At 38.5% G+C, this 15188-nt stretch overlaps 1 protein-coding gene across 1 annotated transcript in view; it reads left to right on the top strand.

The window, feature by feature from the left end:
* Positions 1–14966, top strand: part of tgfb2 (transforming growth factor, beta 2) — a 37332-nt gene extending 22366 nt beyond the window's left edge. The window contains exons 2-7 of the mRNA XM_085178413.1: positions 5709–5872; positions 8505–8637; positions 8728–8838; positions 9439–9613; positions 10848–11001; positions 11116–14966. Of these exons, the coding sequence (XP_085034539.1) occupies positions 5709–5872; positions 8505–8637; positions 8728–8838; positions 9439–9613; positions 10848–11001; positions 11116–11274 (896 nt within the window). The 3' untranslated portion in view covers positions 11275–14966. The remainder of the gene's footprint in view (positions 1–5708; positions 5873–8504; positions 8638–8727; positions 8839–9438; positions 9614–10847; positions 11002–11115) is intronic.
* The last annotated feature ends 222 nt before the right edge of the window (positions 14967–15188 follow it).

The raw sequence follows: 15188 nt of genomic DNA on the forward strand, positions 1-15188 counted from the left end.
ATTTCAAAACAACATACTGGAAAAGAGTTATTCATCACTTGATTGCTTCAATACAACACTTGAGCACATATATGCGTGACTTTTCATGGTTGTTTTGATATTGCTCTCTCTCTTAACCGATCAAATCTCACTGTGGTAGCAGCTTTAAACTCGGTATGACGCAGGTTGATATAGGGTGCCCAGTCTGGATCGCATTCCAGCATTTTGTAGACTGGTTTTCCTACAAAACACAACAAACATTAGCCCGCAAAGCCACAGTAAACAAAGCAGCATAGCGCTTATTTGTGACCTACATCAACAATTATGTTATGATAAATTATGTAACAACTACAACAAAAGACTTACCTTTGTGGAAATGCTTGGAGCAGACTAACATGTGAGCTGGAGTGTTCTGGAGTGTTCTGGAATGTTATATTTGGTCTTCGAATGGCTGCAATCCAGGCTCTTTGTTACTTCGGAAACATGGCTTGAACAATTTCATTTCCACGATGGAATCCGAACTGGATCTCTTTACCAGTCGGCTTCCCGTGGCTGTTATGCGACCGGCTATTGCAGTTAATAATACAACAGCTTCTTGCCATTCTTTGTGTTTCTTTTTATCGCTGTGTGACTGTTTTCTTCTGAAAGCCAGCCTTTTTGCAAGGAATAGAACTGTCAAGAGACATTTATCTTAGCCACCTGAAGCTGGCAAGGACAATGTTCTATGGAAATTCAAAAAAGTGTGTGTATGGACTTGCAGATGCTTCACTTTATTGGTACAATAAGGTCAAAGACATTATGATCCCGCAGTGTTCTATTGGCAATAGATTTGCCAATTTGCAATTTGAGATTACGGGAGTGCTTGCATGCCACTTGGATGATTTCCTTTGGGTTGGTTCAAGTCACTTTGCAACTCATGTCATTGCTGTACTGAAATCTACCTTTCTTGTGGGATGTGAAGAACATGACAGCTTTTCTTATGTTGGTATGGACATTTGTACAGTTAATGATGTAATAGGGGTGCATCAACAACTTTACATTGACAACCTACAACCGGTTCAGTTACAAGCAGCACGGGCTGTACAGGGGGATGCTTCCTTAAGTGAAACAGAACAGGAGCAACTCAGGTCAAAAATAGGACAGATTTTGTGGGTTGCCAAACAAACGAGGCCAGATGTTATGTTTGACATATACAGCCTGGCATCTAATATTAAAGATGCAACTGTGCAGTGCATTCATTATGTGAACAAAGTTATCCGTAAACTTAAGGCAGAGAAAGTGACTCTTAAGTTTCAGCACTTGGGTAACAGTGAGGATTTGGCATTGGTTGTTTTCAGTGACGCATCATTTGGCAACCTTCCTGATGGTGGTACTCAAGCAGGGGCATTAATTGGCCTCATGGGTAAAGGAGGAAAGTTTTGTCCTCTCTTTTGGCAGTCTAAAAAAATCAGGCGTGTGGTCAGAAGTACACTGGCAGGAGAAACTCTTGCCATGTCAGATGGAATTGACAGTGCAGTCTTCCTGGCAACACTTTTTTCTGAGCTTACAACTGATAACACTGGTCTGAATGCTCTTCCGTTGATCTGTGTGACTGACAATCATTCCTTGTTTGATGCAGTCCACTAAGCAGGTTACAGAGAAGAGACAGAGGCTAGAAATGAGCAGCAAAAAGAGCTCATACAAGCCAAGAAAATCAGACAGGTTTGTTGGTCAGATTCCAAATCCCAACTTGCTGATTGTCTGACAAAAAAGGGAGTTTCACCTTTAACCCTCCTAAAAGCACTAGACGAAGGACTCTGGATACTGTGATCCTTTGTTTACTAAGTTTTCTTTGCATTAAAATGCACTATTGTTTATTTTGTGCAGTGATAGTATGCTTTAAGTAAAGTGAAGTACATTGAAATGTTTTCTGAATGTTCAACAATGTTGACAATTTTTTTGTTTACATATATATTTATGCAAATGTTTTAAAAAGGTGTTTATACTTTTATTTTAAAAAAGAAAGAGGGAGATCGTTAACTTGTTATTTTCTGTTATATCGCGAGAGTACTGTTGCCTGTGAGGAGTTGTTGTTTTTGTGTACGTGGTGTATGATGGCGTAAAGAATAAAGCGCTTGGAGTGAGACTACGACATGTCTTTTGACTTTACAATCTGTATGTCAAATCATGGGCGAGATACTAACATGAAGTTTCTCTCTGATACGTCCATTGGAGTTTGAATGTTAAAGCACTTAAGCATGGAAAAGAGTCCTTGTGTGAATGAGATAAGTATAAAGTACTTTGAGCGCTCAAGTAGAATAGAAAAGAGTTATATAAGAACCAGTGGAAAACCTAGTTTATGCGTTTATTACTTCTGGCCTGGACTATTGTATGTCACTATTATAAGGATGTCTTAAAAACATTTAATCCAAAATGTTGCAGCCAGAGTATATCTTTGGTTCCTCATTTCAAGGACATTGAAGTGCCTCCCCAAGAGTGTAAACATATATCCACTCTCTCTGTCAGAGTTTTTTGTTAACATGAATGTTCAAGATGTTCAATAAACATGTTAAGTGCATATATTTTCCCTTTTTTCTCCAGTCTGTTTGCTCATGCAAAATGAAATGTGATTAATATAGAATAAAAATGAATGATATTTAATCGTGATTAATCAACATTAATGCACAGTAACCCTGTGATGAATCTGTTTAAACATTTTAACTGTTTGACAGCACTAATATATATTATATATTTGTGTATACTTTTTTTTTTTTTTATTTAAAGTTGTATTTCACAGGAGAGAACCTGTGCTAAAAGATTAAAGAAAACTATTCAAATTCTCTTTGAATTTAAGCATACATTCTTTGTGTTTATTCTGCATTTACTTCCTTATATTGCATAAATGTCAGTTACAAGCTTAAATATAAAGTTAAAAAATGTAACTGCAACCATGCTCTTGATCGAGTAATTGTGATTAATTACAGAAAATTGTGAGATTAATTAGTTTTTTTTTAGATTTTTTCAAATCTATTCACAGCACTAGTTTTTAGAATTAATGAATCAATATCGCATTATTCAAACTAAAATCGATTTAAATCAGGAAATTGACTTTATAAAGCCAAGAGTTGGAACACCTCTAGGAATTAGTAGCACCAACTTTCAATAGATTAATATAAGATACGATGGGTCCTGATTATTCAAGACCTTGTAATACCTCATAATAATGAATTACAGTAGTCCAGCCTAGAAATAATAAATGTATAAACTAGTTTTTCAGCATCCCTGAGACAGGATGTTTCTAACCAAAAGAAAGAAACCACATGAAAATTGTTCTGCTGAGGAAATATGTTTTAATTTTGTACTGATCTCTGTGTAGAAATGTGACAAAAAACTGCAACATCTCAGTTAAGGTTGGTTTCAATAAAATATGAGTATTACTATAGAGGAACAGAAAGGGATGCAAGGTGAGGACTCAGTGAAGAGTTACAGGGCAGGGTCGAATTTTTGGACTATGTTCAAAGAATTGCACCATCTGCCTGGGAATATTATGCACTTGTTCTGAAAACATTTCCCACTCTCATTCCCAATAAATAAAACACCTCAAATGTCACTAGCCCCATATACTATATATACAAAACTTTTGTAGGTTTAACACTAAACAAAAAAATAGTAAGTTTAACACTAATCTTCATAAATCATATTTATATGAGTGATTTAAATACTCTTCCCCCCAATTTTTGTGCTATGAAAGGGACACTCCTTATGGAAAAAGCCCAGCCACAAAATATATCTGTCCATGCTTTTCAGCTAATCTTTACTGTTTTTCTATTCTCTATTCTATTCTATTCTCTTCTGAGTTGTACCAAGAATCTGGTATTCTCTGATTCAATGCTTGTTTTTTCAAAGGGACCAACAGTATTGAGTGTCATACACAGTGAGGCTGCAGCACTGTCAACAAGATAGCTGACTTGTGTGGGAATTGTAGGTAGGTGTCCTCTACTGTAATGGTACATGAAATGCAAGTAAACAATAGGTTCATGACTTTCTTAGATGTGGTTACAGCACTTTTGATATCAAATGTAATAACATTTCTCAAAAAGTAACATAGTCCACATATAAATACTAACATTTAAAAAAAATGGTAGGAGTAAAGAAGATTTGAAGAAGTACTATTAAATGTTTATTTTCTGTATGCCAGAAAGGTGTAATTAAAATAATGAATGGGTTTATTTATATTTGAGAGAAGTCAGTTGACTCTATTAATAAATTAAATGTTTTAATGAAGATGCCCTTGTCAACATCTTTATCAATAGCCACACACTGTAATGACTGTAGCAGGCTTTGTGTTGGTTCACCTGATTGGAGGAAACTTGACACAACACAGGGGCGTTCAGCTTGGTGCAACACCATTTCTTTTTAGGTCTTTTTTTATTTCCCTTTGCATTTTCAGCTGGTTATTTTAGATGTTGCTTTAGTAAGCAACATCTAAACTACTATCGTTCTCAAAGACAGGGGGAGGCATAATTAAGCAACTGGCCACAGCTGCATTTCTGCATCAGATCTACGTCATAACTTAAGCCATAACTGGGAGTCCCATTTTAACCCTTCGCCACAAGCTTCTACGTAGCCTGGTGTGCAACTCTTGAGAAATGTAACTACATATCGGTTTGATGCATACCACAACAATTGGAATATAACGCTGTAATATAGGGATTAAAAGGCGATTCTGGTTACCATCTAAGTTTGGATGTAGATTTCCTGAGAAGTCTAAATCAAGCATTTAGGCCAGGGAGCCATCTGGCCTAGCCTACTGCTACCCCTGCTGCCACAAGTGGGAGAAAAAGAATCTGTGGCCGATTTCCTCTCCCACTCGATCACCTTGAATTTAATGAGGTGTAATGCCAGATATCAGCGGCTGATTCGCATCATTTATGCAATGGAGCCCTGAACAGAGGGTGAAAGGGCGTCCCAGGACATAAAAACCCTAACCACAAGGCGGTTGACGCCCTGAGACAAAATCTGACAGTAACCCTTGGTCAAATCCAGCTTTGTGAAAAAACAAGCAGTGCCTAACCAGTCTAGAGGGAAGACCCGCCCCGGAGTCAGCATCAACCTAGCATCACCACTGAGTGCAGTACAGACACTACATGTCTCTACCTGTTGTGAGCGCACCACTAAGCATTGTCCCACCAAGTTATCCTGCCTAATCCATTAATCTTAAAAGATTAGGGGTGGACAAGGTGATAGCTCTTGTTAGTAAGAGCAAAGGAACCTGCCATAGCACCCACTATTCCCTTGGCCACTGGTATGCCTTGGCTGTGTCTTTGATTAATACAATGGAAGGCTGCTGCCCCTCCCTTTCTGCTTGTGTTTAGAAGATAATGACAAAGTATGTGCAATTTGTGGGCGCAGTTGTAAATGGTACATGCACTAACATTCATACAGCACTTTTCTTGTCTGGTAACCACTGGGAGCACCCCTTATAGCACTTTATCAGATGCAAACTAACACTAATTGGTGGTGACAATTTTGTAATGTCTTGCTGAAGAACTCCTCAAGCAGGCTTGACTAGTAGGGGATTGGACCATTGACCTTCAGTCCCACAACCCTCTCAGGCTGTGATGTCTTTCCTTAATTGTAGTTTCATTTTAGTAGTTGGAATTGACTGCCTCAGTCCAAAGCAAGCGTTCCATTAGCAGTCATAAAGTATCCAATCCTTATTCAGACCTTTCCTTTACATTTTTTTGCAGATGTTATTTCTCCTACACTCTTCAACCCTTACTTCCGGCGGCTGACTTTTGATGTGTCCTCTATGGAGAAGAATGCCTCCAACTTGGTGAAGGCAGAGCTCAGGATCTTCCGTCTTCAAAACCCTGGGGCCCAAGTGTCTGAGCAACGAATTGAGCTCTATCAGGTACAAACACTTTTGTCTGGAGTAACATTCATTATGCCATATTTCCTAAATATGAGTTGCTTTGTGTTTTATAAAGACTAGGAAGGATTGCTTAATATAATTTTAAAATGCAAAGATTTTTTACATTGCAAAAAAATATATTCTGATTTTTGTAGGTTCTTTTTCATAAACTTTGAAGATTCTTAATGATTAGTATAATGAGATTATCAGAATGGGAGCCCTGTGGAATTGTATAACTAACTTTTGTGTGTGGAAGTCTCATCATTTAAATTTTAAAAATTAATTAATCCAACAAATATGACTCAAATCACTGTAGTATAGTTTTCATTCCCAGTTGTTCCAGTGCAATTCAATTTTGCGATTACTGGTGTCAAAAGCAACAATGATCCAGCAGGACATGCATAGAGACAGTCCATTGTCTGGCGCCATTAGGAGATTGTCAGTAACTGACTGGACATTTGTTTCTGTGCTAACTGAAACTTTTCAAACAATTGATTCCTTTCCCAGACACAGGGATTTTAAAGGGCTTTATCAGTAAAAGGAATGTTGGTTGTAGGTCTAAAGCATTCAATTACACTCAACAAAAATATAAACGCAACTTCTGTTTTTGCTCCAATTTTTCATGAGCTGAACTTAAAGATCTGAAACATTTTCGACATACACAAAGGACCCATTACTATCAAATATTGTTCACAAATCTGTCTAAATCTGTGTAAGTGAGAACTTCTCGTTTGCCGAAATAATCCATCCCACCTCACAGATGTGGCATGTCAAGGTGCTGATTAGAAAGCATGAATATTGCACAGGTGCGCCTTAGACTGCCGCAAATCAAAGGCCACTCTGAAATATGCAGTTTGATCACACAGCACAATGCTACAGATGTTGTAGCTTTTGAGGGAGTGTGCAATTGGCATGCTGACTGCAGGAATGTCTACCAGAACTGTTGTTTGTGAAATGAATGTTCATTTCTCTGCCATAAGCCATCTTCAAAGGCGTTTCAGAGAATTTGGCAGTACATCCAACCGGCCTCACAATCGCAGACCACATGTAACCACACCAGCCCAGGACCTCCACATCCGGCATGATCACGTCAACGTTGTGGATTGAGTGGCCCATGATGGCGGTGGGGTTATGGACAATGGACACAAGTGCATTTTATTGTTGGCATTTTGAATGCACAGAGATACCTTGTTGAGATCCTGAGGACCATTGTTGTGCCATTTATCCATGATCATAACCTCATGTTACAGCATGATAATGCACAGCCCCATATTGCAAGGATCTGTACACAATTCCTTGGAAGCTGAAAACATCCCAGTTCTTTCATGGCCAGCATACTCACCAGACATGTCACCCACTGATCATGTTTGGGACGCTCAGCTCGGCATATATGACAGCGTGTTCCAGTTCCTGCCAATATTCAGCAACTTTGCACAAGTACTGAAGAGGAGTTCACCAACATTCCACAGCCCACAATCAACAACCTGATCAACTCTATGCCCACTGCACACCATTTTTCTTACTGTGTGAGGCACCATTGTGAGGCAAATGGTGGCCACACCAGATACTGACTGGTTTTAGGACATCTGTAGCATTGTGCTGTGTTATCAAACTGCATATTTCAGAGTGGCCTAAGGTGCACCTGTGCAATATTCATGCTACCTAATCAGCACCTTGACAATGCCACACCTGTAAGGTGGGATGGCTTATCTCGGCAAATGAGAAGTTCTCACATACACAGATTTAAATAGATTTGTGCACAATATTTGATAGTAATGGGTCCTTTGTGTATGTAGAAAGTGTTGCGTTCACATTTTTGTTCAGTGAAAATACTTGATTACAGAAGGTCTAAAAGCCTGTGGTGTGCAGCCTGCTGTATGACCCTACTACCGTGTTTTTCGGACCATAAGGCGCACCGAATTATAAGGCGCACTGTCGATAAACGGGTCTGTTTTCATACATAAGGTGCACCAGATTATAAGGCACATTAAGCGAAACAAAACATTCAGGTAAGTCAAACTTTACTCAACTCATTCTTCTTGCTTCCTCCACTTCCGTACCATTGATTCATTAATGTTGAATTCTCTCACAGCTGCTCTATTCCCATGTTGTTACAGTATATTAATGACTAACCTTGTGTTGTGGATGGATTATCTATACTCATCATTGAACGAGATGAAATTTTAGCTGGTGGTTCTACGCATGAATTCCATCAATGCTACATCAGATCGAACGTATGATGGGTGTAGGTGTTGGGCATGGCTCGATGCGCCGGGGTGCGAGGGCCCACTTAACGCTGCTTGCAGCTTTAATTTTAACTATTTATGTCTTGAGGATGTCGAATTCTAACGACCCTTAGCCCCACAGATGCCATCTGCAAACCCTTATAGACATACATAGGTCTAAAAAGACCTTTATAGGTAATTTTAGAAACCATTTACCAATATTTTTTGTAAATTGTTGGCCATGACTACAAGGCTACAAAATAATTTTATTTAAATTTTGGCACAGTTTTAGTATTAATGCAGGTATTTTATCCATCTTTTTATCTACAGTGTAAATTAGTACTATTGAACAATCAACATTTAATTAATCAGAACTTTGACCTCACATTCCTTTAATTTGTCAACAGATTTTAGGATATAAAGATCTGACATCCCCAACACAGCGGTATATTGACAGCAAGGTAATACGAACACAAACAGAGGGGGAGTGGTTATCCTTTGATGTTACAGAGGCAGTTAGTGAATGGCTAAACCACAGAGGTGAGTACATTCTGTCCCATCAGTATTGCCTTTTCCCAATTGTTTATGCTTTGTGTTAAATAACTTCTCATTACTTTTGTTTTTCCGTAGACCGAAACAGTGGATTCAAGATCAGCCTGCACTGCCCATGCTGCACTTTTGTACCATCAAATAACTACATCATTCCTAATAAGAGTGAGGAGCTGGAGGCACGATTTGCAGGTTATTTGAAAAATGTTGCCTCAAGGCACTTTTATGTTGTAAGGTAGACCCTATAATAATAGTTCACACTAGAAAGCTGTTGTGGTTTGGCACCCCAGTACATCTTAGAATTAATCACCATCTACAACCCAGTCAGACCTCTCACATCATCAGGTTTAGATTTTTTTAAATGATCCCAGAATCAGATCTCAGTCTGCTGAGGGTTATTTCAGTTACTGTTGTCCTGTTCTTTGGAACAAGCTGCCTGCTGACTTGAGATCAATTACATCTGTGCGTACATTCAATAACAGATTCAAAACCTTTTTATTCACACACATTAATTAATAGGTGTTGTCATTTTGTTTTGTGCTATTTAGCCATTTTCACTGTGTCAAGGCATTGCAAATCTATGCAGGTTTTGTGTTCTGTGTTAAGTAGAGTACATGCAGTCATTATTTCTGTCTGACCCCCTCTCCCTTTAACAGAAATTTCACCTTTCTGTAAGCACTGGAGCTATGCTGATAATTTTACTCTGAATACTTTGATAATGTTTTTTTTAAATGAACTTTTCTGTCATTACCAGCCCTTGCGGTGCTGCTTATTAATCTCTTATGTTTTCAGGTATTGACGACAACCTAATCCATGGTCGTGACCTAAAGGTTTTTAGGAAGTGGCAGCACAGTGTTCGGGGTCCACATCTTCTCCTCATGTTGCTACCTTCATACCGCCTGGAGTCCCAGTCCCAACATAAGAACCATCGATCCAAGAGAGCTCTTGATGCTGCCTACTGCTCCAAGTACTTGTCTGAAAACCAAATTGCCAAATGCAAAGTAATAACAATGTCCCAATCTGTTGTGGAGATTTTCAGAAATTAGTCGTCAAGTAAAAAGGGGCCAAGCAACACTAATAGCACTAGGCACTGCACAGAATTGGCTGTCATTAGGTACAAAGATATAGAATAATGTTAACACTCTGACTTCTTGGCTAGAGCCCATAGTGATGTTAAAGGTGAGTGCGTGTTTTAACCCACAGCCCATCAACCAGAGCCTAAACTTCAACAAGTAACAAAAGGCACTGATCATGTTCATGTTTCTAAAGTAGAATCACCGTGGTGATTGGTTTAAGTCTCTTTGTGCTGGTTTTCATCTTTGCTTTGAGTTCATACATAAGTGTAAAAGGAAAAATATTATGTGTATCCTCATTAGGATAGGGTTTTGTGTTGATGTGTTGGATTGTACTCAGGTTTATATTGTTAACTGGTAATTATGTGACAATGCATTAATGTAACTTTAGTGTAACAAATGAGTTTCATTGTTACTTTTGAGTGATGACCCCGACGCAAGCTATTTTGTTCTTACCACTGTGCAATACTTCATAATGCCATGCAATCCTTATTTTAAATAAGCAAACATCTTTACCTCCAGGTGAAGGGGAAAACGTAGCAACAGTGTTGTAAGAAAAAAAGTCTGTCCAAAAGTCCAACTGAAGAAACTGGAACAATTTTGTTAAACGAAGAAGCCAGGAAGAGCGCAGCTTTCCAAAGTTTTTTCCAACAGAATGCTGACAATTTGAAAACAAACAAACAAACAAATAAAACAAGGTTCTGGATATAGCTTTTCTTTACTTCGTGAACTACGCTTGATGTACCCTTTCCTGGTGAATTAAAATGAAAAACTGTGCATTGGTTCAGTTCCCACAGTCCCTCTCTCTGGACAGCCAATGGGGCATACATACTAAGGCAGAGAGTGTCAACAAGTTGACCACTAACTGGTATTGCAAACTGCTTTCAAAACAGGCTGAAAGCAGAAGTGAAAGGCAACACCCTGGACAACTTGTTGGCTGATCTGTTTAACTATGTATATTTATCTTGTCTGGTTCAGTGGTTGCCCACAATAAGTAAAGAATCCAATCTGAGCGCATCTTCACCTATCTTCATCTCTCCATCTGTGACTTTTTATAGACGGCACACACTAGTGACGAGAGGATTCCCACAGCTCTGTTATTCACTTTTCCTCTTTATGTCTTTACAGAAATGTTCAGGATAACTGCTGCTTACGATCGCTGTACATTGATTTTAAGAGGGACCTGGGCTGGAGGTGGATCCATGAGCCCAAAGGCTATGAGGCCAACTTTTGTGCAGGGGCCTGTCCATATCTGTGGAGTGCGGACACCCAGCATTCCAAGGTACTGAATGAGGAAGTTTGAAAGGCTACACAGTAAACATAAACATGAATGCAGTTGCACTGCACTGTAAATCAGATTTAATTTTATGATATGGTTTTAATATGTATATTCCAGGTGTTAGGTCTGTATAACACCATCAACCCTGAAGCATCGGCATCCCCCTGCTGTGTCTCCCAAGACCTGGAGCCTCTCACTATCCTGTACTACATCGGCAAGACCCCCAAAATAGAACAGCTCTCAAATATGAAGGTCAAGTCCTGCAAGTGCAGCTAGAGGTCCTTAGAAAATAAATACTCTTCTTTCATCCAGAGTGGAGTGAGTTAACGTACCGTCAAAGTGCCGCTGCACTCATTTACTAGCAATCCTACAGAAGTCGTTTCACACAGGCATGGCCAGGAATGGTGTATTAGAGACTAAAAGGAACAAGTCAATGAGAGTTCAATGCATATTCAACATACAGGACCAGAGCAGTTATAATACCAAAAACTTTCGTTCGATGCACTGTATGGACAAAAATGTTGGGCCTTCATGTAAATTCATGTGTGTTCAGTAGGGATGGGTATCGTTTAGGTTTTATCCCATACCGGTGCCAAACCGGTACTTTTGAAACGGTGCCGGTGCTTAAACGGTGCTCAAACCGGTGCTTAAAGAATGGAAAACACAAAATTGGTCCAAAAACCTCTCATGTTCAGCTGTTTTTTTTGTATAAAGATAACAATGTTAGCCTTTTCTGCAGCTATGGGGCATATATGGTATCACTCTGGGCTGGAAGCAGTGCTTAAACAATGGAAAAAACACAAACTTTGTCCAAAAACCTCTCATGTTTAGCTGTTTTCCACTTTTTCTTTGGTCATTTTAGCCTTTTTGGCCAGGGTGAAGGGAGTATCTGCCATCAAACAAGAAGACAGCCGCATGTAGCTATGATGGTGTTTGCTAGTTCATCTTACTGCATTAATGTAATAAAGTGGTTAGCCTACTCAGCGTAAATTACACATGAACAACATTAAGCTACTCACGCAGAGAAGAACGGCTGCTGCTGCTGCCATCATCATCCGTCATAATTTCTGCTACACTGGCAGGGCTAGGGGCCAGGACTCTACTCTTCGGGTTTTTGGGGGATGTTGCTAACTCTTGGTCCGAAAACAGGCACCACACTGGCAGTAGATGTGCATGGTGTGAGGTCTCGCAGCAAGCTATCAAATACGGCGCATTTCTCGGCTTTAAAAAAAACGCTATGCGTCGCCAGGTGTTTCGTCGGATTTGAGGTGTTACTTCCTTTGACAGTATCACAGTATCACCTTAAAGCACTTGTTGCAAGCTGCTGAGTTTGCATCTTTTGCTGTGAAGTACAGCCAGACTTTTGACCGCTTCGCCTTGGGCATTTTTAATCTGTAGCTCTGCTCTAAAAGAACGTACGTACCTGGACCCGCCTACTATCCTCGGAAACGTAAAATGATTGGCTAGAATCTAAAGTGTATCATTCCATACCAGTTGGTGGCGGTAATGCACCTTTCAGTTGTTTGCCAACCGCCAATACAAATGTAAGGAAGAAGAAAGTGTATCACAGCTCAGGAAAAAACAGCACCGAAATAAAGCACCGAAATGTGCGCTGCTTTTCGGTCTGGTTACTAATGTTTATGTCAGAACCGGTGCCATCATGGCACCGGATACCGGTACCCATCCCTAGTGTTCAGTCTTGTTGCTACAGGTGTTAATAATCATGCACCTAGCCATGAAGTCTGCCTTTAAAAGATCTGTAAAAGAATTGGTCATTCTAAAGAGCTCGTTGACTGGGTATGGTACTATAATAAGATTTAAAGATTGCAACGAGTCATTTTGTTAAATTTTATTTCTCATAGATATGAAGTGATCAACTGTAAGCAGTTTTATCGCAAAGTGAAACAATATCTCATCCAGGAAGTGAAAGACCGTGTAAAGTTACAAAGGAGTTCTGAAGCATGTTGTACATAAAAGTCGCTAACGCTCTGTTGATTCAATAGCTACAGAGTTAATTTATTATTTATACCAGAACTGCATACCAAAGCTGTCAGAAGCTTCATGTATAGGTAACCCAGTACTTTTGTTCATATAAGATGAATTGTATTTCTGTATTGACACAGGTTTGCAAGTAAAATGAGCTTGTGTGCTGTTCTCCTAATAAATGGTCAAAGAAGAATAATACTTCTTAATAATATTTCTTAGTAAGGGTAATTTACACCATGAAGGCCTGCTCTCAATAACTGATATAGCTACACAAACACTTAAAGTTTTTTAGAAAATGTTTAGTGCCATCTTGTGTCAGTACAGAACATTATGTCATCTCGTTGGTTTGTTGGTTGCTGTTAACAGACTTACACTGAACCAACCAACTCAGGTGAAAATAAGGACACTAAAACTAACCCTAACCCTTTTCTACTCTCCCGGAATACTCAAAGCGCTCTATACAACACGCCACATTCACGACATTCACACAAGCACTGTCTTCTATGCTTTTAAGTGCTTACTAACTATGGTGGATGCATCAGAAAGCAAGTTAGGGTTAATATCTTGCCCAAGCATATTTGGCATGCAGACTGGGATCAAACCACTGACCTTCCGATCAGTAGATGCTCTACCTCCTGATCTATAGCCACCCTACAGAGTAGGCAGCACAAAAGTGAACCCTTTAAATGAAATTTTAGTTTTAGCCTCCTCATATTCCACTGAGTTACTAGTTTGCTGAAATAAACGGAAGTCAAACAAACCAACCAACTTGGTGATGTAGCATTCTGTATCACAAGATGGTGCTAAACATGTTTAAAACAAGCACAAGTTTCTTAAATCCAGCTACAAGGAGTGTTAAATCCATATCAGTTTTTGAGAGCAGGGCTCCATGGTGTAAATTAGCCTTTGTCCACTTTAATCCATCAGAAAAATAAATAATGAATAGTTCACATTATTAGTTTGTTTTTTAAATCATACACTTGCAGAGTTCTGAATTTTAAAAAACTGAAAAGTACTGTCATCTCCGATATCTTTTTGAAATGTTGTGGCACTAAAGCGGCACACATTCAAAAAATCCAGGCCGGTATAGTATTCAGTACCAAGTTATGTGAGAATACAGCAAACACTGGAAATGTAAGTGATATGTGTATATATGTGAAATAAGTCCTTGAAAAAACAGATCTACTCAGACCTACCTAACACTTTGCTTTCAACCACTTAGCCCTTCAGCAGATATCAAAGGCACAATACCACATCCTTATACATCATTATTTATTTTATTCCTTAAGAAGTATTCTTTAGTTTTGCATTTTCTGATTCTGTACAGTAAGACATTGCAGTAAGATGTCCTGCAACCTTGCAGTGTTGACATATATTATCTACTCCATTTTGTAGTTTATATAATACACACGCACAACTTTTATTAAGCTGTCATAAGAGAGAATAAGATGTTGCATTAGAATTGTAAAGGCTATTTTGATTTATTATGGCAATAGTATTAATTTTATAGCTTCCCATTTATATTATAAAACACTTTTTTAAGGGGGAAAAAACAGTGTTGTATGTAATAACTTTTAATTGATAAATTGGCATACTATGTTACTAGTTTTTCTCTGTATCTATGAAGCGCCTTGAGGCGACTTTTGTTGTGATTTGGCGCTATATAAATAAAATTGAATTGAATTGAATTAACAGTTTTAAGCAGTAATAGAGCGATAGTCTCCTTCCAGAATTTCTTATGAAAATGATTAGTTTTGTTTGTTTGGATGAACTGGCAACTGGCCCTTTTAAATAGCCCAATATAATAGATGCCATAACACGTTTAAGTAAAAAGCTTAGATTCTGAATCATTACAACCCCGAGTCTGCTGTCTGTGTTGTTTAAAAATGAAAATACATGTTTATTTATGATGTTCAGATTTCTGAAACAGAAAATCCTGTAAATGTGTAATGGCAATGAATAAAATGTGTTTTCATCATTAACAGGTTACTTGCTAAAATTAGTTTACAATGTGAGGTCACATCCTACGTATAAATGTGACAGTAATACTGTACGGTATTAGTGACAATAATACATACAGTAAAACTGTTGACAACAGAAATATTTCTGACTTATATTTCTGAATAACAACAATACTACTACTACTAATAATAATAGTAATAATTTTTAAATTATTATTATTATTATTATTATTATTATCATAG

The sequence above is a fragment of the Neolamprologus multifasciatus genome, chromosome 11, assembly GCF_963576455.1.
Source record: "Neolamprologus multifasciatus chromosome 11, fNeoMul1.2, whole genome shotgun sequence".
NCBI classification, from domain to species: Eukaryota; Metazoa; Chordata; class Actinopteri; order Cichliformes; family Cichlidae; genus Neolamprologus; species Neolamprologus multifasciatus.